At 61.1% G+C, this 24609-nt stretch overlaps 1 protein-coding gene across 1 annotated transcript in view; it reads left to right on the forward strand.

Annotated features, from left to right (window-relative positions):
- The window catches only part of Prex1 (phosphatidylinositol-3,4,5-trisphosphate-dependent Rac exchange factor 1), a 77017-nt gene that overhangs the window by 51574 nt on the left and 834 nt on the right, over positions 1 to 24609 (forward strand). The window contains exons 16-39 of the mRNA XM_013024315.1: positions 965 to 1037; positions 4805 to 4947; positions 5979 to 6071; positions 6742 to 6890; positions 7044 to 7129; positions 7836 to 7972; positions 8589 to 8706; positions 9237 to 9424; positions 9565 to 9726; positions 10196 to 10406; positions 11127 to 11370; positions 12731 to 12943; positions 13904 to 13992; positions 14351 to 14524; positions 16516 to 16644; positions 17280 to 17321; positions 17878 to 18098; positions 19563 to 19662; positions 20450 to 20593; positions 20680 to 20794; positions 21086 to 21152; positions 22247 to 22419; positions 23370 to 23472; positions 23566 to 23633. Coding sequence (XP_012879769.1) covers positions 965 to 1037; positions 4805 to 4947; positions 5979 to 6071; positions 6742 to 6890; positions 7044 to 7129; positions 7836 to 7972; positions 8589 to 8706; positions 9237 to 9424; positions 9565 to 9726; positions 10196 to 10406; positions 11127 to 11370; positions 12731 to 12943; positions 13904 to 13992; positions 14351 to 14524; positions 16516 to 16644; positions 17280 to 17321; positions 17878 to 18098; positions 19563 to 19662; positions 20450 to 20593; positions 20680 to 20794; positions 21086 to 21152; positions 22247 to 22419; positions 23370 to 23472; positions 23566 to 23633 — 3242 coding nt within the window. The remainder of the gene's footprint in view (positions 1 to 964; positions 1038 to 4804; positions 4948 to 5978; positions 6072 to 6741; positions 6891 to 7043; positions 7130 to 7835; positions 7973 to 8588; positions 8707 to 9236; positions 9425 to 9564; positions 9727 to 10195; positions 10407 to 11126; positions 11371 to 12730; positions 12944 to 13903; positions 13993 to 14350; positions 14525 to 16515; positions 16645 to 17279; positions 17322 to 17877; positions 18099 to 19562; positions 19663 to 20449; positions 20594 to 20679; positions 20795 to 21085; positions 21153 to 22246; positions 22420 to 23369; positions 23473 to 23565; positions 23634 to 24609) is intronic.

The raw sequence follows: 24609 nt of genomic DNA on the forward strand, positions 1-24609 counted from the left end.
GGCATGAGCCCTGCCTGTGAGAAGCCCAGCGGGGACCGATGCTGGCTCGGCCTCCCAGATTGAGAACTGGGTCTGCAGCCCCTGGGCCAGGTGTGGCCCTCAGAGCTGGGGACAGCTGCTTACGGTGGGCCAGCCTTTCTCCCAGTGCCTGCCTGGCCTGGCTGTGAGCCCGCCACCCTCCCTTACCCACTTGGATCCAGGAGCTGCCTGTCTGATTATAGGCGTGAGCTACCAGTGCCCGGCCTTTTTTTTTCTCGAGAGTACCAGGGTTTGAACCCAGAGTCTCTCATTTATCTAGCATGCTTACTTGATGGTTGGTTATTTTATTTTTGTGCTGGTCCTATGGCTTGAACTCTGGACCTGGGCGCTGTCCCTGAGCTTTTGTGCTCAAGGCTCACACACTACCATTATGAGCCATAATTCCACTTCCAGCTTTTTGCTGTCTAATTGGAGATAAAGAGTCTCATAGGCTTTCCTGCCCAGTCTGGTTTTGAACCGTGATCCTCAGATCTCAACCTCCCAAGTAGCTAGAATGACAGGTATGAGCCATTGCACCCTATTCTGCTGGTTTAGAGATGGATTCCCATGGTCTTTTCTGCCTAGGCTGGTTTTTCTAACCACAGCCTTCCAGATCTCAGCCTTCTGAGTTATGAGGATCATGAGCCACTGGGACCTGGCTAAAATCTCTACATTTTGTTGGGCTTTGTGGTTCACATTTGTCATCCAAATTTGGGGATTGAGGCTCAGTGGTAGGGCGGTGGCCGAGTGTACACGAGACCCCAGATCTAGCCAGGGTGGGCCAGTCCCTGGTGCCCCCTGCACTCTGGGAAAGCAGCCTTGTTGTGGTCTCTCAGGAAGAATCACAGACACATCTGTCAGGTGTCCATTGCGTTCTGGGCACAGGTGCCCACACTCAGCGGCTTGATGCCGGCCCACCTAACGTCGCCTCTTCTATCTGTTCCAGGGGGACTGCCAGACGCGGGAGGAAGCGGTGGCACTCGGCGTGGGCCTGTGTAACAACGGCTTCATGCACCATGGTAATCCCTGCCTTCAGCCCAGGGGCCTGGGGCCTGAGCATTCCTCAGGACCTTTACCTTGGCACTTTCCCCTGTACCTGCGCCCTTTGGGTCATTCGGTGTGTCTCCTTGATGCCTTGCACGCGTCTCTCACGTCCCTCCCTCTGCGGCTTTTCCCAGCAGGGACTTGCTTTTCTCAGAGCCATGTGCTCTGGCTGGACAGACCCCGTCTGTCCTTCCAGTCTGCTGTGCTGTTCTCTGCTTGGTGACCAGTGCGTGCCAGGCACAGTGCTGGGCAGTGGTGGCATGCCACTCACCGCCTCTGAGTGCGTGTGCCTGTGTGTGCACCTGTGTGTGCGGCGTGTGCACGTGCGCACATGTGCCATGTCTTCCGCGGTGTTGAGGGCTGTGAGGAGAACTTCCCTGCTGAGCCGTGGGGTCTCCCAGGAGGCCTGGGCGCCGAGGTCCCAGCTGACTGGGGTTGACACCACTGTCTCTGGCTCTCTGGCAGCAGCTGGTGGCTGGGGGAGTGAGCAGGGACTGGGAGGAGGTGCGGGCATGAGTCTAGGGGAGAGTGACGTGGCTTGGCCTAGGTGCCACTGGAAGGGCGTAATTGGTGCTCACACAGGAGACCGAGCTGGGATGGTCTCGGCCACAACTCTGGTCTTGGCTGTTTGGGTCTAACTCAGGTGGATGAAGTGGCTTGTTAAAGGCTGGAGAGGAAGCACACAGACCTGCGTGGCCTCTGCCACCTCTGCTCTCCTCTGTCTTCCAGCTACAGACAGCCTGGAAACAATAAAACTTTATTTACAAAACAGATGTGGGACATGGTGTTCCGACCCCTGGTCTTCCTGCCTTGTAAGCCGCAGGTTGGGGGCCAGGCGCGCTCTTGCTGACTCTCACTGGGTGTGTACTCCTTTGGGCCTCGGTTTCCCCCGGGAGACCTTCCTTGAACTGGCAAGCCCGTGGTTCTGTGGGGTCAGAAGTCCCTCCCTCCTGCCACCATGTCCCCAGCAGCTGTAGACGGGCCAGGCTCACCAAACCTTTCATTCCCAGAAGCCCCGGGGCCTGCAAGCCCCGTCCTCCACCCGTCAGCTGGCAGAACCCCTCATTTGTGGGTAAGGGTAATTAGGGGTCTGTCCCAGCTGCTGTTCTGGGAAGGCCGCTGTCTGAGGACATGCCGGGGCGGGGGTGGGGAGGGTGGGAGGGAGAGGGATTCGGGGGACAGCCTTGATGCCTTCAGGGTCCCTGGGGGGAGTAGGATGCGGCTGTCCCCTGCTCTGCCACAAACTCAAAAGCAGACTAAAATAGGAAAGGGCTGGGGCCCCTGGGGTGTGGCCGCGGTGATGGCAGGGCCAGGCTGTGTGGCTGCGTGGTCACGGCCCCCTCTGCCACGTCCAAACTGGCCTGTGGGCCCTAATGTGCCCGGGAGGAGCCCTCGAGGCTGGTGGTGCCCAGCACAGGGACACCGAGCCACGTCATGTCACCCTGACCCTACGGTGCCTGGTGGTGCCCAGCACAGGGACACCGAGCCACGTCATGCCACCCTGACCCTACGGTGCCTATAGATGGCTTAGAGAGGCCAGAGGAGAGGCTGAGCGTCACAGGGGCCCGGGCAGGGATTTGAACCCACATCTGTATATACCAAGCCTGACTGGCCTGGTGAGAGGGACACCGGGCCCACTGGCTGAGCCAGCCGCACAACCTGAACAACCTCAGCCCCACAGACATCTCCGCAGAGACCAACACTGCACCCCCTGCGCCTTCCAGAATCTTTTTTTTTCTTTTTCTTTTTCTTTTATTTGTCGGCTGTGGGGCACTATCCCTCAGCTCTTCAGCGCTCTACCACTTGAGCCACAGCGCCACTTCCGGTTTTCTGGGGGTTCATTGGAGATAAGAGTCTTATGGACTTTCCTTTCTCTGGCTGGCTTTGAACTTCCATCCTCAGATTTCAACCTCCTGAGTAGTTAGGATTATAGGCGAGAGCCACTAGCGTCCGGCTCCAGAACCTTCTTACTTCCTGATCATAGTGGAGGCAGAGCAAGTTCCCCCTCTGCCCTTGTCTCCTAGAAAGTAGCAATTTACATGTCTGATGTCTCCAAGAGGTAATGGAGGGCTGGGACGGGCAGTGTGCCAGGAGCTCTTCTGTAACGGAGGAGGAGGAGATGCCTTCTGGGCCTTCCGTTTAGCCACGAGTTAGGACGGAGCCTCAGCCGCGGGGCCACTGGTGTCTCGTGGCTCAGGCTGAGGTAGGGGTTCTCTCTGCAGACCTACCCACCTCATTGAGCCTTGCTGTCTCCCTTTCAACGTACTGCTTTTATAACGGGGGAGCATGGGGGAGAAATGCTGGGGTGAGGGTTGTTCTGGCACCTGTAGGCTCTGTGACCCTGGGCAGTTCACTTAGCTTCTCTGTTCTCTGTTAAAGGAGTACAAAGGAAGCTAAGCGCATGGCCATCATGTGCCCGGCCTCAGAGACCACACTCCACAGCAGCGATGTGGGCCGTCTCCCGGCTTGTGCCCAGGCTGGGTAGTACCCAGGGCCAGGCTATGCAGACTTAGGCTTTCTGGGTCCTGCATTCACTGTCACAATGATCCAATTTTTGGTAGCCACAGGTGATTGGTTAAAAAAAAAAAAAGCATGGCTGTTTGCAACCAATCTTTATTCCTAAGGGTACGTAGTGGCTGGGTTTGGCGTGTGGAGTCTTCCATCCCAGGCTGAAGAAACGCAAGGCTTGCTTCCAATCACTAGGGTGCTGTGTTTCCAGCTGCACATGGCTGGCCTCTTGCTGGTTTCCTAGCCTGCTGGTTACTTGTGTATATCCTCTACCCGTTTGCCTTCAGGTTTCTGAGCCTTTCCTGGTCAATTTGTTAGGTTTTCTGTCTTGATTTTATTTCTTTGTTGTGGGCCAGTCCTGGGGCTTAAAACTCAAGGCCTGGGCACGCTCTCTGAGCTTTTTCACTCAATGCTAGTATCCCAACCCTTGAACCCAGCTCCACTTCTGGCTTTTTGGTGATTCATCAGAGATACGAGTCTCATGGACTTTCCTGCTCAATCTGGCTTTGAACTGTGATCCTTAGATCTCAGCCTCCTGAGGAGCCAGGATAACAGATTTACTGACCAGAGCCTGGCTTGATTTGTTAGTTTTAATGTATTCTACATACTTAACCTGTCACTGGATGTGGACAGGACACTTCAGGAGTCTTTGAACCCACTTCCTACCTGTGGGGTCGTGACTGGCTGAAGGTCTTAACGCCCCACAGTGCTCTTTGGGCTCCTGCGTGTGGACTTGTGTTCTACCCGAGGACAGGGAGTGGATCCTACATTAGCTGTAGCCTGGCTGCTGATATGTGAGTCTTTAATTGAAATACAGTGTGAGGTAGGGATCTGCTTCTAATTTTTTTCTCTCCAACACGTCAGTTTCCCCAGCACCCTCTGTGGTGTCGTCCAGACAATCATTTCTCAAATTCCTGTACTCACTGGGGCTTCCGGGCAACCCGTGCTGACCTGCTGCCGCCATCCCTCGCTCCTTTGGCTTTACAACGTGTCTTTACAGCAGCCGGGACAAGTTTAGAATTTTCTAGAGAAGTCAGAAAGCCAGATCCGCCTGTGAAATACCCTAATATGTTAGTGTTGGCCCATAATTCCATCTCTGTTCAATACCACCGTGGCCAAACCAAACTTGTACAGGGCACGGCACCCGCCTGTGGCCGCCAGCGTTGCCCACGGCTGCTGAGCCCTGGCTGCGCGAGTCTGACCACGTGCCCTGCCTGTGCCTCTGTGCCCGCAGTGCTGGAGAAGAGCGAGTTCAAGGACGAGCCACAGTACTTCCGCTTCCACGCCGACGAGGAGATGGAGGGGACCGGCAGCAGGAACAAACTGCTTCGCAATGACTTCAAGCTGTTGGAGAACATTCTGGCCAAGCGGCTGCTGGTAGGAGCAGGGCTGAGCTGGCACCCTCCTCCTCCAGACCCCCCTGGGCGCAGCCTTCGGCTGCCTGCAGATCCTGGCCGGGCAGGGCACTCAGCAGGGTGCTGTCTGGTGAACTAGGGGTTCAGGACGCCCAGCTGTGTACTGGGGGGTGGGGTGAGCTAGAGCCCAGAGCTGTAGTCCTTAGCGACCAGCATCCTGCCCACATTCAGTTGCTGTCATAGTCCATGAAATTCAAAGCAGCATTTGCCAACCCGATCAGACACTGCCGGCACTCAGTGGATTTTTTGGGAGGAGGAGGGGGTTGGTGGTGGCTTGAACTCAGGACCTGGGTGCTGTCCTGGAGCCTCCTTGTGCTCAAGGCTAACACTCTACCACTTGAGCCACAGCTCCACTTCCAGTTTTTGAGTGGTTAATTTGAGATAAGAGGCTCATGGGGACTTTTCTGCCCAGGCCAGCTTCAAACTGGGGTCCTTAGATCTCAGCCTCCTGAGTAGCTGGGATTACAGGTGTGAGCCACTGGCGTGCCCGGCTTTCAGTGGATGTTTTCTGAGCTCCTGTATTTCTATCAAAACCCTCAAACCTTCTGACACTCTGCCACCCTGCCCTGTGAAAGGGCTGCATGCCTCAGGTTCCCTTCCTACCCCAAGTTGTTGTTGGTGGCAGGGTACTTTGGGGTTTATATTATTCATTAGGCTACTGGACGTTTATTGAGCAGCTGTGGTATGCTCGATGCCGGAGCCTGGTGTGGAGGAGGGCTGTGCTCAGGCTGGCAGGCGGGAGGGCACCCACCCCTGGCTGTGGTGGTTCCTCATTTGATAGATACGCATCGCTCACCTACTCTGTGCCAGGCAGCACTCTGGTTTTCCTCCATCTTGCCGGCCCAACTGTGGCTGCTGCCCTGCAGGCTGCAGCCCGCACCCCTACCTACAGACCTGGGACGTGGGGAGCCGCGGGGCCAGTCCTGTGGGGTCCGGGCGTGTCTGCCCTCGGCGCCTCCCCCACTTGGTGGGTCTTTTGCCTGGGGCCCTCAGATCCTGCCCCAGGAGGAGGACTACGGCTTTGACATCGAGGAAAAGAACAAGGCTGTGGTGGTGAAGTCGGTGCAGAGGGGCTCCCTGGCCGAGGTGAGGCCCAGAAGGCGTCCCGGGGATGGGAGTGGGGGACAGGGGGCACAAGGGTGGACACTGCTGTTCCTTCCTCCCTTTCCTGGGGTCCCGGTCAAAGCCCATGTCTATGGAAGCTGATCTGGGATGGAGCAGGTGCTCAGGATGGTCCTGTGTACCCCCTGGTGCCCCCTGCTGGACCATGCCTGGAAGCGCAGGAAAGGGTTTTAGGCTGGGATGCTGGAAAAGCCTTCCCTGGCTGGGGATCAGTGGTTTGTCCATTGCTTCTTGGGGTGTGGTGGGGGGAGGGTCTGTGGTGAGACATTTGCTCACCGTGTCATGGAGGATCCGAGGGCTGTGAGCCACACACTCACATTGTTCCCAGTGCTGGCAGGAGGTGGCCCCGAGTCCTGGTTCCGGTCAGCCTGTCGGCTCCTGTCCTGGCTGGGTCTCCGTGGTCACCCCCCGGTGGCCACCACAGTATGGCCAGCACCATCAGTGTCCCAGTCAGCCGACAGCCACCCCCCCTTCAGTGCCCCCTTTGCAGCTTGTCATCCAGAGTCAGACTCCTCACCCCAGTCCTGCTGGATTGCAGGGGCCACGCCGAGTTTCTAGAACATTCTGGGCTCCTTAGTGAGGAGGAAGGACGTCAGTAACCCCTGTACTTGTGTTCCCACCCCCTCCCACCAAGATGGCCGGTCTGCAGGCGGGGAGGAAGATCTACTCCATCAACGAGGACCTCGTGTTCCTGCGCCCCTTCTCGGAGGTGGAGACCATCCTGAACCAGTCTTTCTGCTCCCGCCGCCCGCTGCGCCTGCTGGTGGCCACCAAGGCCAAAGAGTGAGTCCCCTGGGCCCGGCCTGGGGCTGCGCAGCGGTGTTTTTCTTCGTGCTCTGGAGTGGAGGCCTTGGAGGCGGGGGCTCCGCAGCTGGTCCTCACGCCCGGGGAGCTGTGGCTCTCCCTTACCATCTCTCTTGGCTTCCACCCTCGCAGGACCATCAAAGTCCCCGACCACCCAGAGGCCCTGAGCTTCCAGATCCGAGGGGCCTCCCCGCCCTGCGTCTATGCGGTGGGCAGAGGTGAGCAGGAACCGCGGGGCTGAGGGTGGCTTTGGGCCCCAGGCTGTCTGGGCGGTGGAGCTCAGAGTCCTCCAGAGCTGCGACACCGCCTCTGCGGGCCAGCACCCTGTGAGCACTCATTTTCTAAACGCAGCTCTCAGGTGGGCAGAGGGACCCGAGAGGAGGACAAGGAGAGGTGAAGGACGCAGGGCTTCACCCCACAGCGGTGGTGGTTCTCAGCCAGGACAGGGAGCCCACACCTGCCAGGCTGGGTTTCCTAAGAAAAGCCAGAAATGCACCTTTTCCGGCCTGTGCGTGGCCTGGTTGAGCCCAGGGCCACCAGACAGAGGTCTTGTGTTCTGGACTGCCTTCCCCTGCACTCTGCCTTCGGAGAGCCAACCCCCCCCCCCCCCCCGCAGGTCCTCTTTGTAAAGCTTATGCACTCATTGTTTGCTTTTGTGGTTAGAGGATGAAGGCAGATGAAAATCTGGGAGTACTTTAGGGTGGGTCTGTATCTTGTTACTTAAGACTTGGATGCTGCTGGCAGCTCGTAGTGCCCAGGATGGCCCAGGAACACGCAGGCTCCCCAAGCCCCAGTGTCTCCTGCAGGGAGAGAGACTCCGGCCTGGACCAGCCCGGTGTGGGGGAGCGGGTGGCGGTGCAGGCTGGGGTGTGCGTTTGGGGTGGGGCCGGCGTCTGTCCATCGTTGCCCGTGCTCCTGCCCCAGGTTCCCCATCCCTGGCCGCAGGGCTCTGCGCCGGCCAGTGCGTCCTGAAGGTTGACGGCAGCAGCGTGGCGAGCGGGGGTGCCCTGGAGGTCCTGGAGCACTTCCAGGCCTTCCGCAGCCGGCGGGAAGAGGCCCTGGTGAGCCGGCAGCCCAGGTGGAGGGCCGCGCTCCCCTTCCGGGGGGTGGGGGGGCGATGACTGGGGACTGCATGTTGTAACTGTAGAGCACCGTGGATGATGTCCGGTGGGGCGATGGTTGAGTTGGTGGGGCGTGTCCTTGGTGTTGGGGGCCAGGGGCAGGGGCAGGTGGTAGCAGCTCAGCAGCCCCATCCGTGGCGCCCAGCCGCTGTTGATGGAGCACCTGCTGCCTGCCCTGGGCCTGGGCGCTGTCCCTCAGCTCTTCAGCTCAAGGCGAGCGCTCTGCCACTTGAGCCACAGCGCCACTTCCAGTTTTTTGGTGGTTTATTGGAGATTAAGTCTTACCGGGACTTTTCTGCCCAGGCTGGTTTTGCATTGCGATCCTCAGATCTCAGCCTCCTGAGTAGCTAGAATGACAGGCGTGAGCCGTGGTGCCTCGGCCTTGGCTGACATTGTTCTCCCTTGGCACAGAATGGCCACGCTGTGACCGCGGCTCCCCCGTGGTGGGGGGCGGGGAGGGAATAGAGGGGCCTCTCTGGATGCAGAGTCACCACCAGGCTTAGAGCCTGAGCTTTGTCTTGTCCCTCCCCGGCCCTCCCCTGATGCCTCCTCTCAGGGTCTGTACCAGTGGGTCTACCATACCCCCGAGGACGCCCAGCAGGCACGGGCCAGCCAGGAGACCCCCGAGGACCCTGGTAGCCAGGGTGCCAGGGAGGAGGACCATCCTGACCCAGGTGAGGGAGCTGCTCCCCCTCCCCCTCCCCCACACCATGTCCTTGTGGCTGTGGCTTCCGTGGTCTCCAGGGGCAGCTGTCACAAACACTGGACACACTGACCATCCTGCAGCTCCCAAATGACCATCCTGCAGCTCCCAAAATGCCCGCCCTGGGCCTGCACTTCCCTCTGAGGCTCTAGAGAGTCTCCCATCTTCTCATCTGTTGCTGCTTCTAGAAGCTTCCTCGGTTCATGGCTCTGTGGCTGACTGGTTGGCCCCATTGTTATTGACCTCAGTTCTCATCCCGCTGTCTTTCCAACCCTGGTTCCTCAGCTCTGTCCATCCTGTTGAGGATCCTTAGGGTTAGATCCACCCCCCCCAGCCCCAAATGGCCTGCTACCCTGAGGCTGGGCCCGCCTACCCCAGTGGCTCCCTGGGTCAGTCTCCCAGGGGGACCAGAACCTTCTGAGCTCCCCCCACCCCCGTTCAGCAGACACCCCCTTTCCTCACCGTGGCCTTCACCCAGCCCTATCTGCCCTCGGCTTCCAGCCCTTCCCCTGCTGTCGCTGGGCCCCCAGCTGAGCCTGCGCGAGGACGGCCCCGTGGTCAGCCTGACGGTGGACAACGGTCCCCTGGAGCACGGCGTGGTGTACGAGTACGTGAGCACGGCGGGCGTGCGGTGCCACGTGCTGGAGAAGATCGTGGAGCCCCGGGGCTGCTTCCGCCTGGCGGCCAAGGTCTGGCTGTGCCTGGGCATCCCTGCTCCCCACCCCCGGGGAAACCGGGGAGGCCCCTATTCCCTCGGCGGGCGCCCGACGCCCCGCGGAGCCGGGGTGTGTGTGGGGGTACTGAGCCCCGCGCCTGCCCTCCCTCGCAGGTCCTGGAGGCCTTGGCGGCCGCGGACAGAACCTTCGTGCAGAACTGCGGGCGCCTCATGGCTATGAGCGGCGCCATCGTAACCATGTCCCACTACGAGTTCCGCCACCTCTGTGACACCAGGCTGGAGAGCGTGGGCCGCAGGATCGCCTGCTACCGGGAGGTGCGGCCCCCCTCCCCCCACCCGTGCCCCGCGCAGGAGAAGCACCGGGGACCGAGACCCACCACACCCGGTGGCCTCAGCTGTGGTGACACCTGGGTGTTTCGGTAGCTAGCGCAGGAGGGGACCTTGCTCCATGCCTCGCCTCGTTTCCAGTCTCCCGTGGTGACTCGAAGGCCCTTCCGGTCTCGCTCAGGGTGGCTGGCTGGCAAGGCCCGGGCCACGTGCTTCCCGTCTCTAGAGACGGGGTCCTCCCTGCCAGCCCTGGGGTGATGTGGTGAAGCGATGCCCATAAGCTCTCGGTGGCCTCTGCTCCTGCCAGGCTGGCTGTGAAACTGGGACCCCGTAGGGGAGCCCCAGGCCCCCCCCTTTACGTTCCGAGCTGTTGCTCCCTCATTCCGTTCAGGGACCTGCGGCCTGGGCTGGAGCAGCGCGGGCCTCGGCCTCACCACCCGCTTCCCCTCTTCCTCAGTTCGCAGCCCAGCTGAGGAACAGGGTCAGCCCCCCCTTCAAGCAGGCATCCCCCGACCCCCACCCGCTGTGCGGCCTGGACTTCTGCCCCACCAACTGTCACATCAACCTCATGGAAGTGTCCTACCCCAAGACCACCCCCTCGGTCGGCCGCTCCTTCAGCATTCGCTTCGGCCGTAAGCCTTCCCTCATCGGCCTTGACCCGGAGCAAGGTACCTGCGTGGATCTCACAGGGCAGATACGAACCCAGTGTCTGAGGGCCCCCGGTCCAGGTGTGGAGCAGGGACGCCAGTGTCACCAGAAGTACAGGCTGCTCCTCTCTCTCTGAGTCATTACCTCTAACCTTCAGGATGCCTCATAGTCAAGTGTAGCTGCTGGAGCTCCAGCCACTATGTCTATGCTTCACGTGGAAAAAAAAAGACCTCAGTGGCTAAAAACATATTAACAGAAAACAAACTTTCCTCTTGAGATACCCTAGTCATTTCAAAAGTATTAGAAAGGGGAGACCAGGCACTGGTGGCTCAAGCCTACAACGCTGGCTTACTTGAGAGGCTGAGATCAGGAGGGCTACAGTTGAAGGCTAGCCTGCGTAGAAACTCTGTGAGACTCGGTGTCCCCAGAGGGAGGCTGGAGGTGGTGCCACATGCCAGCCATCCCACAATGACAGGGTGCCTAGCATAGTCAGGTCATGTCTCAGGCCCCAGGCCCACACACCTGGATGGGAAGCAAGACCCCGTTCTACAAATAACTAGCTAAAACCAAGGCTGGAGGCATGGCTCAGTGTAGACCACCAGCCTAGAAAGCACAAGTTCCAAACCTCGTTCCTGCCCCCAGACAGAGCTGTGGAAAGGGCTCTGTGGCGCACCTGTACCCCCTCCCCCAAGGGCTGTGTGTGGGGCTGTATTCGAGCGCAGTTCCCTGCTCTGTTCCAGGACACCTGAACCCCAAGTCCTACACGCAGCACTGCATCACCACCATGGCTGCCCCTTCCTGGAGGTGCCTGCCCACTGCTGACGGCGACGCCCTGGACCTGGGCGCCAGCAGCCCCGAGGAGCGAGGCCTGAGCTTCCTGCTGAAGCAGGAGGAGCGCGAGGTGCAGGACGCCTTCCTGCAGCTCTTCACCAAGCTGGACGTGGCCCTCAGGGAGATGCGGCAGTACGTCTCCCAGATCAACAGGTGTGGTCCGGCCTGGAGCCCAGGGCTAGGGGCGGGGCTCGGGGCTGGGGGCAGGGCTCAGGGGCGGGGCTTGGGGTGGGGCTCAGGGCTTGGGGGTGGGGCCCGGTACTGGGGCCCCAGGGTTAGGGGCGGGGCTTGGGACTCAGGGGCAGGGCTCAGGGGCGGGTCTCAGGGCGGGGCTTAGGGCTTGGGGGTGGGGCCCGGTGCTGGAGGCAGGGATCAGGGCTTGGGGGTGGGGCCCAGAGCTAGGGGCGGAGCTCGGGGCTCAGGGACGGGGCTCGGGGCGGGATTCTGGGATGGGCTCAGGGTGGGGCTCCGGGCTTGGGGGTGTGGCCCGGTGCTGGGGACGGGGCTCGGGGCTTGGGGGTGGGGCCCGGTGCTGGGGGCAGGGCTCAGGGGCGGGACCTGGAACGCATTAGGCCTGTTATCTCTCAGCTGCCGTTCTGCCACTTGGAGCACACTCACCCCAGTTCTGGCTGTTTTGTTTGTTCATTGGAGATAAGTCTCCCGTTTGTTAGCCCAGGTTGGCTTTGAACTGCAGTTCTCAAGAGTAGCTAGGATAACAGGTGTGAGTCACTGGTGCCTAGCCAGGCACTCCTCTTTGTAGCGGGGCGTCCTGTGCCCCATCCCTGTCCCCAACCACCAGACAGTGCCTCCCCTTGGGAGGTGCCAGGTGCCCCAGAGCAGAGCGGCCCCTGCCCAGAACCTGCTCTGCTGAAGCCTCTGGGGCCAGAGTTACTTGGAGAGGGAGCCAGGAACGTTGATAATTTACCAACCTGGAAAGGCCACTGGACACGCCGCCCCGGGGCTGTGGGACTACAGGACCCGCAGGGCCACCGCTGGCCGCCACCCGCAGGAGCAGGAGCGGCACTGTGGAACGTACACGGCCCACAGGCCCCACAGCTGGACGGAGGCGGCTCCACGGTGGCCAGGGTGCACTTGGCTGGAGGCAGATCCTGATAGATCCCATTTTACAGATGAGGAAATGGAGTCTGGGAGTGGTCACATCACTTGCTTTTGGCCTCTGAGCCTAGGAGGGGGCCGTGGGGGGTCAGTGTGCAGTGCGTGGACTCACAGTTACAGTGTGCACAGCTCTCATGGGGGCCGGCTCTGGGGGAGGCTGCAGGAGGAGGCAGGCGCTGTGGCCTCGCCTGGAGCCCGGTTAGCTTGCCCGTAAGATGGCGCTGTGGAATGCACACTGTGGGTCGGGGGGGGGAGGGGATAGGTGAGCCTGGAGAGGTTTGAGGGGCTTTCAAGGAGGGGCAAAAGGCACTGGGGAAGTCCCTCTGTGAGGTCGGCGGGGAGGCTCAGAGCCCGGGACCCTGTGCAGCGCTGACCCCGCGGGCCTGCCCTCCCGCAGGCTGCTGTCCACCATCACGGAGCCCACCTCCCTGGGGGCCTGCGACGCACCGCTGGCCGAGGGGGCCTCGTCCTCGTCCTCCCCGCTGGTGAGTGAGGAGAGCGAGGCAGACAGGACTGACCACGGGGGCAGCAAGAAGGTGTGCTTCAAGGTGTCCGAGGAGGACCAGGAGGATTCGGGCCACGACACCATGAGCTACCGCGACTCCTACAGGTGCGTGGAGCTGGGGGGGGGGCGCTGCCCAGCATGCAGTGGGCCCAGGCTCTGGCTCACACAGCGGGTGGATGAGTGAGGGGTTCTGAGCCCCATGGGGTGGGGAGGGGGTACCTGCTGGACACACGCGGTCCATCCTGTGTCCAGTGTTCACCGTGTGGCATGGTAGACATCTGGCTGCTGTCCTTGGACTTGGGTCCAAGTTTGTCCAGCTCTGGGTTTGTTTTTTTTCTTCAAGTTTTAAGAGTGGACTTTAAAAACAATATTTTAAATAGATTTTTTTTATTGTTACGATAAAGGTGATGTGCAGAGGGGTTACGGTTTCATAAGTTAGGTAATGAGTACGCTTCTTTCTGGACAATAGCATCCTGGGTTTTCTACTTTTTTTTTTCTTTTTTCTTTTTTTCTTGCTGGTCCTGGGGGCTTGAACTCAGGGCCTGGGCACTGTCCCTGAGCTTCTTTTGCTCAAGGCTGGCACTCTACCACTTGAGCCACAGCACCACTTCCGGCTTTTTCCTTGTATGTGGTACTGAGGAATCGAACCCAGGGTTTATGCATGCTAGGCAAGCGCTCTACCACGAAGCCTCATTCCCAGCCCCCGAGTTTTCATTTTAATGGATTTATTTTCCCCTGCATTGTTCAGAAGGCCGCCCCCGGTTCCAACTCCCTGACTCGTTCCCTTTGGCCTAGTGTGGCACGGGCAGACATGTCCGGCAGGGCTGTCTAGGGAGGAGGCGGGTGCGTGGGGGCCCTGCAGATGAGGGACCATGGTGACACCTGGCTGAAGATGCTTGCTGTCCTCCCCCCTGTGTTTCTGGAAGTTTCCTCCCTCGCAGGCAATGGGCTGCACCCTGCCCAGTATCTACTCGAGGCCAAGCCTTCGTCCATCCTCCAAAAAGAGGGCCGAGGGGCTGGGCTGGAGGTGAGCGGAGGTCCCTGAGCTGTGTCTCCCCGTTGCAGCGAGTGTAACAGCAACCGGGACTCGGTCCTGTCCTACACCAGCGTGAGGAGCAACAGCTCCTACCTGGGCAGCGACGAGATGGGGTCCGGTAAGTGCAGAGTGGGGCTGTGTATTGGTGGTGTGGCACGCTGTGCGTGTTGACTGGGAACTTTGTCTGTGCTGCTCACAGGAACCTAAGAGCCAGCCCCTGTGGGTGCGAGGGAATGTACTTGGGGTGCTGCATGATTGTGTGGTTGTGTGTGAGCTCAACTCAAACCCAAACCACCCAGGAAACATAGAAGAAATGCACGGAGTCTCCCCAGCCCCAGAAGGGGGTCACTGGCGAATGCACATTCATGCGCTCGACCGGTGGGTGGGGGGTGGGGGGACAGAGGCAGCATGCATCATACGTCGATGGCCCTCCAGCGGGAGGCAGAGGTGGCTGACTGAGGTCTTCCGGTTGCCAGGGGACGAGCTGCCTTGTGACATGCGCATGGCGTGGGACAAGCAGGACAAGCTGCATGGCTGCCTGGAGCATCTCTTCAACCAGGTGGACGCCATCAACGGGCTGCTCCAGGGCCCGGTGATGAGCAGGGCCTTCGAGGAGGCCCGGCACTTCCCCATGGAGCACAACCTGCAAGGTGATTGGCTGGCGCCTGCGGGGGGAGGGGTCAAGGAAGGGGGGGTGGAGGAGGGGGGCGGGCAAGCCACGGGGAACCAGATCACAGGCTCCACCAGATTGGTGGGTTCGAGCCATGGACCAGATCAGCCCAATCCACAGCCTGCTTTGTGCAGACCCAGAGCTGAGAACTGTCCTTGCATAAAGGGTTATCAAAAGAAAACCAAGTATGCTGGGCGCCAGTGGCTCACGCCTGTAATCCTAGCTGCTCAGGAGGCTGAGATCTGAGGGTCACGGTTCAAAGCCAGCCCGGGCAGGAAATTCTGTGAGACTCTTATCTTCCAGTTAACCACCTGCTAGCAAACTGGAAATGGTGCTGTGGCTCAAAGCTGTAGAGTACTAGCTTTGAGTGAAAAAGCTCAGGGACAGTTCTCAGGCTGGGAGTTCAAGTCCCATGACCAACAAAACTCCCCTCTCCCCTCCCCCCAAAAAGCAAAAAACCCAAGTATGTGTGGCAGAGGCCACAGGCCCTGCCATGCATGGCTCTACAAGGAGACTCTGTGCCCCGGGCGGTCCCTGGCCCTCCCGGGCTGCAGGGTGGTGACCCCAGTGGGACTGCACAGGCCCACGGGGCTCAGGGAATCCACAGCTGTAATTCACAGCTTCTCCTCTTCTTATTGAAAGTTCCTCTCCCCTCCCTTTTAGAAGCTGAGCTTTGGAAAGACCTTGTCAAGCTCTGTATGGAAAGCCAGTGTGTCATGCATAGGTCAATGATAAGCCATAGCAGTGAACCCAGTGTGAACACAGACAACTGAATGTCCCCAGGCCTGCCCAGCGCGGCGCCAAACTCAGACACCTGAAATGAAATGTCCCAGGTCCTTCCACCTAGTATTTGCCCGTTCATCTACATGCCCACCTGTCTGTTTACCATCTACCACCCAACTACTCACATCTACCCATTCCACTATCCATCTACCATCCATCCCCCACCATCCATCATCCACCCATCTACCCAACTACCTACACCTACCCATTCAGCTATCCATCCATCCATCTACTACCCACCATCCATCCACCTACCCGCCTACCATCCACCCACCGATCTACCCAACTACCCACATTTACCCACCCATCCATCCATCCAGCTACTACCCACCATCTACCCACTTATCTACCCAGCTAAGCACATCTCCCTATCCAGCTACCCATCCACCCACCGTCCACCATCCTGGGCAGGTAGGAAGGGATTCCTGAGAGCCAGCTTGTGCCAGTCCTGAACTGGGCACTGGTGAGCTCAGCCCTGCCCTGCCCTCAGGGTCTCCTGTGGAGTGTAGCAGTTGGATGTAGGTGGGCGGCTGCCTGTAAGTAGGAGGTAGGAAGTGGCAGGAGGCGGGCCCTGGTGCCTGCCCCGCCTCTGTCTCGGGCTTTCCTCTGCAGACGTAGGCCGCAGGAGGCAGAGGCGCTGAGAGGGACCGAGCCCACAGAAACCTCAGAAGGCTGGGAAGAGGGCGAAAGGCCTAGGCCTGTGCCTGGCTGGCCTTTGAATGGCCTTGCTGAGGCCAGGTTTAAGGCTCAGCTGCCAGTGCCCAGCCATGTGACTTTGAGCAAGTCACTTTTCTACTGTGTCTAAGCTTCCTCTTCTGTGTAGAGAAAGGGTTAGATTACCACTCATGTCCCTCCACGGAGGGGATCCCTGAGAGACTTGGAGCTACAGCCTCCAGTTCTGAGAGGAAAGCAGCCAGGACTCATGCGTGATGTCCACTGTAGCTGTGGGAGTTGCAGCTTCACACTAGCAGGAGGGAACTCTGAGGTTGATTGGTGATGTCTGCCAAGGGTGTGGTATATGAAGCAGTGGCATGCTTACCACCTCTGCTGTCCGTGGTGGGTGATACCTGACGATACCCAGGTATCCTGCCAGCTGTCTCTGTCTAGGAGTATGAGCTTTGGAATCTGGTGACAGTCATGGGCCACTCCCCTCCCTCCCTTGGCCCTCATGCCTCTTTCCTGCCCCAGAGTTCAAGCAGAAAGAAGAATGTATGATCCGTGGGCGGAGCCTGATCCAGACCAGCATCCAGGAGGACCCCTGGAACCTGCCCAGCTCCATCAAGACCCTGGTGGACAACATCCAGAGATACGTGGAAGGTCAGCATGTGGCGGGCGGCTTGCCAAGGGTGTTCTGGATCAGGCCCATCTGCAGGCTCAGGGCAGGGCAGGAGGAGTGGGTCCCTTTTCCGGGAGCGAGCTCAGGGCTGTCCACACTGACCACAGAGCTGCCCAAGTGGAGGCCATGTCAGCTGAGGAGGCTTATCCGAGGTCAGCAGGCTGGCAGGCTGGACTTAGGGTTTTTTTGGTAGTCATGGGACTTGAACTCACGGTCTGGGCACCGTCCCTAAGTTGTTTTTGCTCAAGGCCAGCACTCTACCACTTGTGGTTTTTGAGTGGTTCCTTGGAGATGAGAATCTCATGGGGACTTTTCTGCCTGGGCTGGCTTTGAACTGCGATCCTCAGACCTCAGCCTCCAGAGCATGCAGGCTTTCAGGCTGTCTGTGGGCAGTAAGGTGCTGTGCTGGCTTATCTTGGCCAATGTCGCCAGATGAGTCTGGTGTGGGCTTCCACGGCCAGGCGTCCGGCGTCCTGGAATTCACCCTCTGCACAGTACGAGCTCCAGGAGCCCAGCCTGTGCTCTGGTGCTCCGAGGGGGCAGCGTGGCAGGGCCCACGGGCCGCCCCTCTGGGACCCCTCCCCCCACACCTGCCTGTCTCTCCCTCTCCTTGCAGACGGGAAGAACCAGCTACTCCTGGCCTTGCTGAAGTGCACAGGTGAGCGGCCCGCGCCACCCTGCCAGCACCCCCAGTCAGGCCCCTGGTTTGCCCCAGTCCTTCAGCCAGTCAGATCAGACCTCACTCCTTGGCCTGAGGGAAGGTGTCGGGGCCGAGAGCCAGGCCTGTCATGGCCCTGGCGGAGGACACAGGACGGCCGGCCCAGGCCAGGAGAAGATGGCGTCTGAGAGCCAGCGGGGCGCGGCGGGCGGGTTTGGGAGGTGCCCGTCTCGGCTGCTCCCTTGTCCCTTCCAGAGATGCACCCCATGTGGCAGTGGCACCTCATCAATCTAATGCCCCCCTAGATTGCCCCAAGGCCCGAGTGCATGGTAGTGGGGTTCTTCAGGGCCAGGCTCAGCTGGGGGGATGGAGGGGCGCAGTGAGCATGGGCTTGGCACCCCTCTGGTCCCTGGGTGAGGTAGCGTGTCTCCCGGTGAGATTTGGGGGGGTGCTGGGGGCTTTGGGAGGAACTAACTTCTGTGGATCCAGCCTTGGGGTCTGGTTGTGTGTGTGGAGGTGCCGGGCCCCCCACTCAGCGCTGGCACTCCTCCCCCAGACACAGAGCTGCAGCTGCGCAGGGACGCCATCTTCTCCCAGGCCCTGGTGGCCGCCGTGTGCACCTTCTCCGAGCAGCTGCTGGCCGCCCTCAGCTACCGCTACAACAACAACGGCGAGTACGAGGAGAGCAGCCGTGATGCCAGCCGCAAGTGGCTGGAGCAGGTGGCAGCCACCGGCGTCCTGCTGCACTGCCAGTCGCTGCTGGCGCCAGCCGCGGTGGTGAGTGGCGGAGATGGCAGAGGTGGTGGTGGTGATGATGGTGGTGATGGTGGTGGTGGTGGTGGTGGTGGTGATGGTGGTGGTGATGGTGGTGGTAGGTGGTGATGGTGATGATGATGGTGGTGATGGTGGTGGTGGTGGTGATGATGGTGGTGATGATAATGGTGATGATGGTGGTGGTGGTGATGGTGGTGGTGATGGTGATGGTGATGATGATGATGATGGTGGTGGTGATGGTGGTGGTGGTGGTGGTGATGATGATGATGATGGTGGTGGTGGTGATGATGGTGGTGGTGATGGTGTGGTGGTGGTGATGGTGATGATGGTGGTAGTAGCAGTGTGTGTCAGGTGTGTGCTGCTGTTAGGGGTGGGACCGTGAGTGAACGAAACAAGAGTCTGCTCTGTGTTCCCAGCCACCCTGTCTGACCACCTGACACCGGTGTGTGTCGGGGGGAGGGGCAGGAAGGGGTTGGGCAGAGGCAGGGAGCACAGCTGACCTGTGGTGTGAACCAGGGGTGCTGCTCAGAATCCCCCGGCTGCCCCTAGCACAAACTAGGCCCCCCAGGTCCCATGGCCCCGCAGTGACCGGCAGCATGGCCTTGGAGCGCCCTCTGCTGGCCACTGCTGGCAGGCACAGGCTCTAAGTGGGCAAAGAGCCCAGTTCAGCCCAGGGCCCAGAGGGCTGTGGGCCACCAGCCCTGGCCGTCCTCTTCCTGGAGCCCAGTCCCCTCGCTCTCTGCCTCCGGTGCTGTGCTGGCTGGGTCTTCGGAATACGTTCTAGCAGGGGCAGGTGGACTGAGCCGGGGCTGGCCGCAGGCCACCCACAGTGAGGCCGTGCAGAAAGTCTTTCTGCAGAGGTGATGTTTGAGCAGAGGTGTTTGCCAGCCAGGAAAACAGAGGAAGAGTGTGCTGGGCAGTGAGAGTGCATGTGCAAAGGCCCCAAGACAGTGCGACCAGAAGGGAGCAGGCAGGGCCTGGGATGAGGTGGCTGAGGCTTTATTCTAGGCAGATGAGTAACGTGCATAAAAGGTAATGGAGGGTCCTGATTAAGGAGGGGGAAGGGCCCCAGCCTCTGGCCTGGCCCTGCACTTGGCCTTGGGCAGTGGCTAGGAGTTGGGGGGTTTGGTGGTGGCCATTGGGTATGGCCGTGGATCCCGAATGCTCGGCCCCAGGTACCCGTGTAGGGTGGGGCCCGTGAGTGTGGGTGGATCGAGGTGGAGAAGAGCATGGTTAAGTCTGCATCTCAGTGCCATTGAGGGAGACAGGGTGTCACTAGGGCTACTTAGCAGTCAGGGCCCAGCTGCGTCCTGACCCGCAGCGGGCACAGGATGTACCACAGCACAGTCCTTGGCCAATGCAGAGCCACACCAGTGACCTGTGCCCGGTGGCTGGTCAGCGTGTGGATTGCGGGGATGGGGGAAGCGGGGGGGGCATCCGAGGTCCCACTGCGCCGTGTCCCCACAGAAGGAGGAGCAGAGCATGCTGGAGGACCTGTGGGGGACGCTATCAGAGCTGGACAATGTCAGCTTCTCCTTCAAGCAGCTGGACGAGAACTGCGTGGCCAGTGAGTGACCGGGCCCCCCACCCCTGCTGCCCCCGCCGGGGCGGGCCTCTCTAGGCCGGCTTGCCGTCCACGTGGAGAAAGAGGAGTTTCTTTTCATTCATGTCCGGCTGTCTTCACAGCTTGTTAAAAAAATGCCACAGCCTCTTCTAAGGGAAGCCCTTCTTCAGGGTGAAGACTTAAGATTTGTAAGGGCTCATCCCGTCATGAAGACTGCATGGTCTTCCTCCCTCCTCCTCTTCCTGCTCCTCCTCCTCCCCCCTAAATGTGAAAGTTTAAATGCTGCTTTCTGCATAAAGAGTGTTTTCTCCAGCCACCCCTCAGTAACCAACTGTCAGCCCAGCATCACTCTGCGCCCGGAGGGTGCTGGGGCCTTTTTAGTTCATGGAGGCTGAGTTGGGCGCAGGGAGATCCACGGATGGATTAGTGATATCTGAACAGGGCAGGATGGGGTCAGTGAGGTCCCAACATCCGGGCCACAGGCTGTCCTGCCGGTGAAGATGGTGCAGGCCTGGGACGGGCGCGGGCAGCTTCGGGAGGCAGGGCCCGGGCTGAAGGGCCTCAGGGGAGTCCATGTGGGGCACTGAAGGCACGGCCTGTCCAGCTGGCCTCCCAGCCAGGCAGGGAGCTCGGGGTGGGAGGCCCCTCCCCTGCCCCCAAGGCTGGGGTGACAAGGGGCTGAGCCTGGCCCGGGGTGGACTGGCGGCACCAGTGTGTGGAATTGGCCCCAGTGTAGGCCCCTCCGCCCTGGGCCTCGTGCTGAGCCGCCCGCCCACCTTGCCCTCCGCAGACACCAACGTCTTCTACCATGTTGAGGGCAGCCGGCAGGCGCTGAGGGTGGTCTTCTACCTGGACAGCTTCCACTTCTCCAGGCTGCCGTCCCGCTTGGAGAGCGGGGCCAGCCTCCGGCTGCACACCGTGCTCTTCACCAAGGGTGAGCTTCCAGCCGGAGCGGGGGGGGGGGGGAGCCACGGCCACCAGGCATCGGGGGCCATCCACCCTCCCTGCTCCTGTTCACAGCTCTGGACAACGTGGAGGGGCCTCCACCTCCAGGCAGCCAGGCGGTGGAAGACTTGGAGCAGGAGATCAACGCCCAGTCGCTGGACAAGGTGCAGCAGTACTACCGCAAGCTCAGGTACCCAAGGAGAGCCACGCACCTGCTGTGTGCCGGGGACGCCCGCAGAAGGCCATCCCCGCCCATTCACAGAGGGGGAAACTGAGGCCCAGCGAGCAGCCTAGTCAGGGCAAGGCTGTGTGGATCCTGTCTGTGGGGCAGGAGCCCAGTGGGGCCTGTGGACAGGGTCCCTGAGGAAAAGGCGTGGAGCCCGGGGAGGAGAGTGCAGGCGGTGGCTGCAGACGCTGGGCTCGGGCAGGGGCGGGAAGACAGCGAGCGACACGCCCGTCCTCGGCCATGTCTTCCTCTCAGGGCTTTTTACCTGGAACGGTCCAACCTGCCCACCGATGCCAGCACCACAGCGGTCAAGATCGACCAGGTGTGTCTCGGGTCACGGGAAATGTGGGCCAGCAGGGGCCCTGGAGTTGGGCCTCATCCCAGCTAGCATCCTGGCCCAGAAGCCCCTGCGGCTCGCCAGCACCAATTCCCGAAGGCTCTGGGATGGCCCCTTCCTCTGGGAGGGCTCCCAGCCCCGTGGCCCGCTCATTCATCCTTTATTTACCAATGCGTTCTGTGGGTTGGAGCCCCACACGGATTACCTGTGAACTCCATGCTGCGTGTGCCCGGGAGGTGTTCCTGTGGGAATGTGCGCCCACAGACTGGGCACAGTGGCTCAGGTCTGCAACCCCAGCTACTGGGAGAGGTAGAAATTGGGAAGATCAAGGTTCAGGCCAAAAGTTTGTGAGACTTTCAACTCAGTAAATAAGCCAGGCATGGTTGTGTGTGTCTGTAATCCCAGTTGCACAGTGTCGTAGGTTGGAAGATGGGAGTCCATGACCAGCTATTGGACTGCACAGGCGGCTGGGGGCGGGACTAGTGGACTGCCATTCAGCCTGCACAGGCGGCTGGTGGGTGGGACTGGTAGACTGCCATTCAGCCTGCACAGGCGGCTGGAGGGTGGGGCTGGTAGACTGCCATTCAGCCTGCACAGGCGGCTGGTGGGTGGGGCTGGTAGACTGCCATTCAGCCTGCACAGGCGGCTGGAGGGTGGGGCTGGTGGACTGCCATTCAGCCTGCACAGGCGGCTGGTGGGTGGGGCTGGTAGACTGCCATTCAGCCTGCACAGGCGGCTGGAGGGTGGGGCTGGTGGACTGCCATTCAGCCTGCACAGGTGGCTGGGGGCGGGACTAGTGGACTGCCATTCAGCCTGCACAGGTGGCTGGGGGCGGGACTAGTGGACACTGGGCCTGCACACATGGCCTGGGGGGCGTCTGTGGAAAGCTTGTTCTGGGGAAGAGACCACCCGAGCTTTGGAGAGGGTGAAGGGTGAAGAAGGCTAGAATACATGGTGGGCACTGGATGCCAGCCTGCGGGCTGTGGGGTGCTCAGGATGGTTCTGGGGAAGGAGCTGAGGCAGGTTCATTGGGAGGGGAGCCGGGCTCCCCCAGCCACGTGCGGCCTCTAACCCCGCAGCTGATCCGGCCCATCAATGCCCTGGACGAGCTCTGCCGCCTCATGAAGTCCCTGGTGCACCCCCGCCCCGGTGCCAGCGGCAGCCCGGGCGCCAGCCTCATCCCCATCTCCTCGGAGCTCTGCTACCGCCTGGGGGCCTGCCAGATTGCCATGTGCGGCACGGGCATGCAGCGGTGAGCCGAGGGCCAAGCCCGGGGCCCTGTGTGAGGGGGTGCGGGCGGGGCTGGCGGGTTGATGTCCGCTGCCGGCGGGGCCTGGGCCTGGCCTCACTCCTGTGGCCTCAGTGTGTTTGTGGGGGCCTACTGTGTGCCGGCCTTTGCCTGATGAGAGTCTCACAGGATGCCCACAACAGGCCATCCCACCCATTCGCAGAGAGGGGAAACTGAGGCCCAGCGAGCAGCCTTGCCAGGGCGGGGCTGTGTGGACCCCATCTGCAGGGTCCCCCAGGTCCCCGGGCTTCAGACAGTCCTGAATTCGGAGTCCTGTGGGTTTCCCACCCATCCTTCTGCTGTGCTTTGCCTTGCTGAGCCCCTCCCATGTGAAGCCTCCACCTCCCCCCCGCCCCGCAGGGCGTCTCCCATCCCAAAGCAGCCCCCGTGTGCCCCCACAAGTGGCACGGCCCCGGGTCTCGGCCCCCTGTCCTCTGTCCCTGCGGGCGGCTGTGAGGCTCTGCTTCGAGCGTGGCCTCGCGGGCAGCTCCCGGGCTCATGGGAGTGAAACCGTTGCGTTGTCCAGGCCGGGAGGCATCGTGTGGCACTGCTGCTGCCCGGACCCGGGCAGTGTGGACGTGTGTCCGGGGCAGGTCGGGGAGAGACTCAGAGTGGCCGTCCACTCTCCCCTGTGCTGGTGGGCACCGGGGCGCTGCGGCCCGCGGGGTGCTTGTCCACCCTGCTCTGTGCTCACCCGGAGGCCTCCGGGGATCCGCCTGTCACCTGTGCTCCCGCGTCCTCCTCCCCGTCCCCCAGGGAGCCCCATGGAGACCCTGCCTCCTGCTCCCCTTACGTGGGCAGAGGGGCCCCCGCTGTGACCCGGAGGGAGCCAGGAGGGACAGGGACGAGGTGGGGAGGCCTCTCGAGAGCGGGAACCTGGGGCCCCGCACCTCACCGGCCCCCACCTGCTGCAGGAGCACGCTGAGTGTCTCGGCAGAGCAGGCGGCCATCCTGGCACGGAGCCACGGGCTGCTGCCCAAGTGCATCATGCAGGCCACGGACATCATGCGCAAGCAGGTGACGCTCCAGCCCGGCCCCAGCCCCGGGTCATGTCTGGAGGGGGTGGCGGCAGCTCTGAGCTGGCCCGGCCTGATGCGTCTCCCTTTCCAGGGCCCCAGAGTGGAGATTCTCGCCAAAAACCTCCGCATCAAAGACCAGATGCCCCGGGGGGCACCGCGGTGAGTGGCCGGCCGTTCCCCGCAGGTCTCCCTGCAGGAAGACCAGCACCATGTCCCGGCTTTGCCCCTAGACTCAGGTCTCGCCCATCAGATGCAGCCGCTCTGAGGGCCGTCCGTCGTTTATGGGGAGTGGAGAGCATGGGTCTGGCTGGGTGGACTGTCCTGCTGATCCCTGCGCCCTGTACCCCCGCACCCATGGGTGACTCGTCTCCTCCATTCACCCGCTCCTCTCCCTACCTGGCTTCACTCCTCCCACAGGCCTGAGGCCCGGCCATGAGTTCTGAGTCATTCATTTGGAGGTAGAAGCAGTGGAGTCTGTGCACCCTGTGGGCAGCTTGTCCAGGGCTTTGTCAAGGGCAGGACCCGTGCCTGGGTCCCCACAAGGCTGGTCATGCCCTGGCCCCATTTGCCTGTGCCAGGCACTGTGCCAGGCTCTCCCCACACAAAGCCGTTGGGCCCAGCATGCACGCACCCTGGGAGCTAGGCCCTGCTGCTGTCCACCGTGGGGCACTGAGCCCCCGAGGAGTTGGGTCGTGTCAAAGTCACGCAGCTAGTAGATGTCTGCGCAGCCTGAATCTGGAGCCTGGTGGTCTAGGGCTGGATGCCTGGCCGCCCCCACGGTGGCACATCTGCACCGTGACCCATGTCCAGCCCTTGGGCCCGTAGATCGTCTCTCCCCACAGGCCTGGCCCCTCCTGCTAGAAATGCAGAGACCCTGGGCCCTCCCCCCATGGCCCCTTCCCTTCCAGGGGTGCCATGAGGGCTGCCAGCAGAGGTCCCCAAGATCCACGGAGGGGGAATGGGTGGAGGCCCGGGTGTGATCAGACCTGAGTGCGCCATTCGCTGGGTGCCCACTCCACAGGTCAGGTGTGGGCAGCACCTGTCTGGCCCGCCCCATCTTTTGCCCCGTTGAGCGTTGTGTTGTGGGCAGGAGTCACCTGTTGCACGAAGGTGGAAATACCCACGGAGCCGCCCC

Source organism: Dipodomys ordii, unplaced genomic scaffold (genome assembly GCF_000151885.1).
Source record: "Dipodomys ordii isolate 6190 unplaced genomic scaffold, Dord_2.0 Scaffold75, whole genome shotgun sequence".
Lineage (NCBI taxonomy): Eukaryota > Metazoa > Chordata > Mammalia > Rodentia > Heteromyidae > Dipodomys > Dipodomys ordii.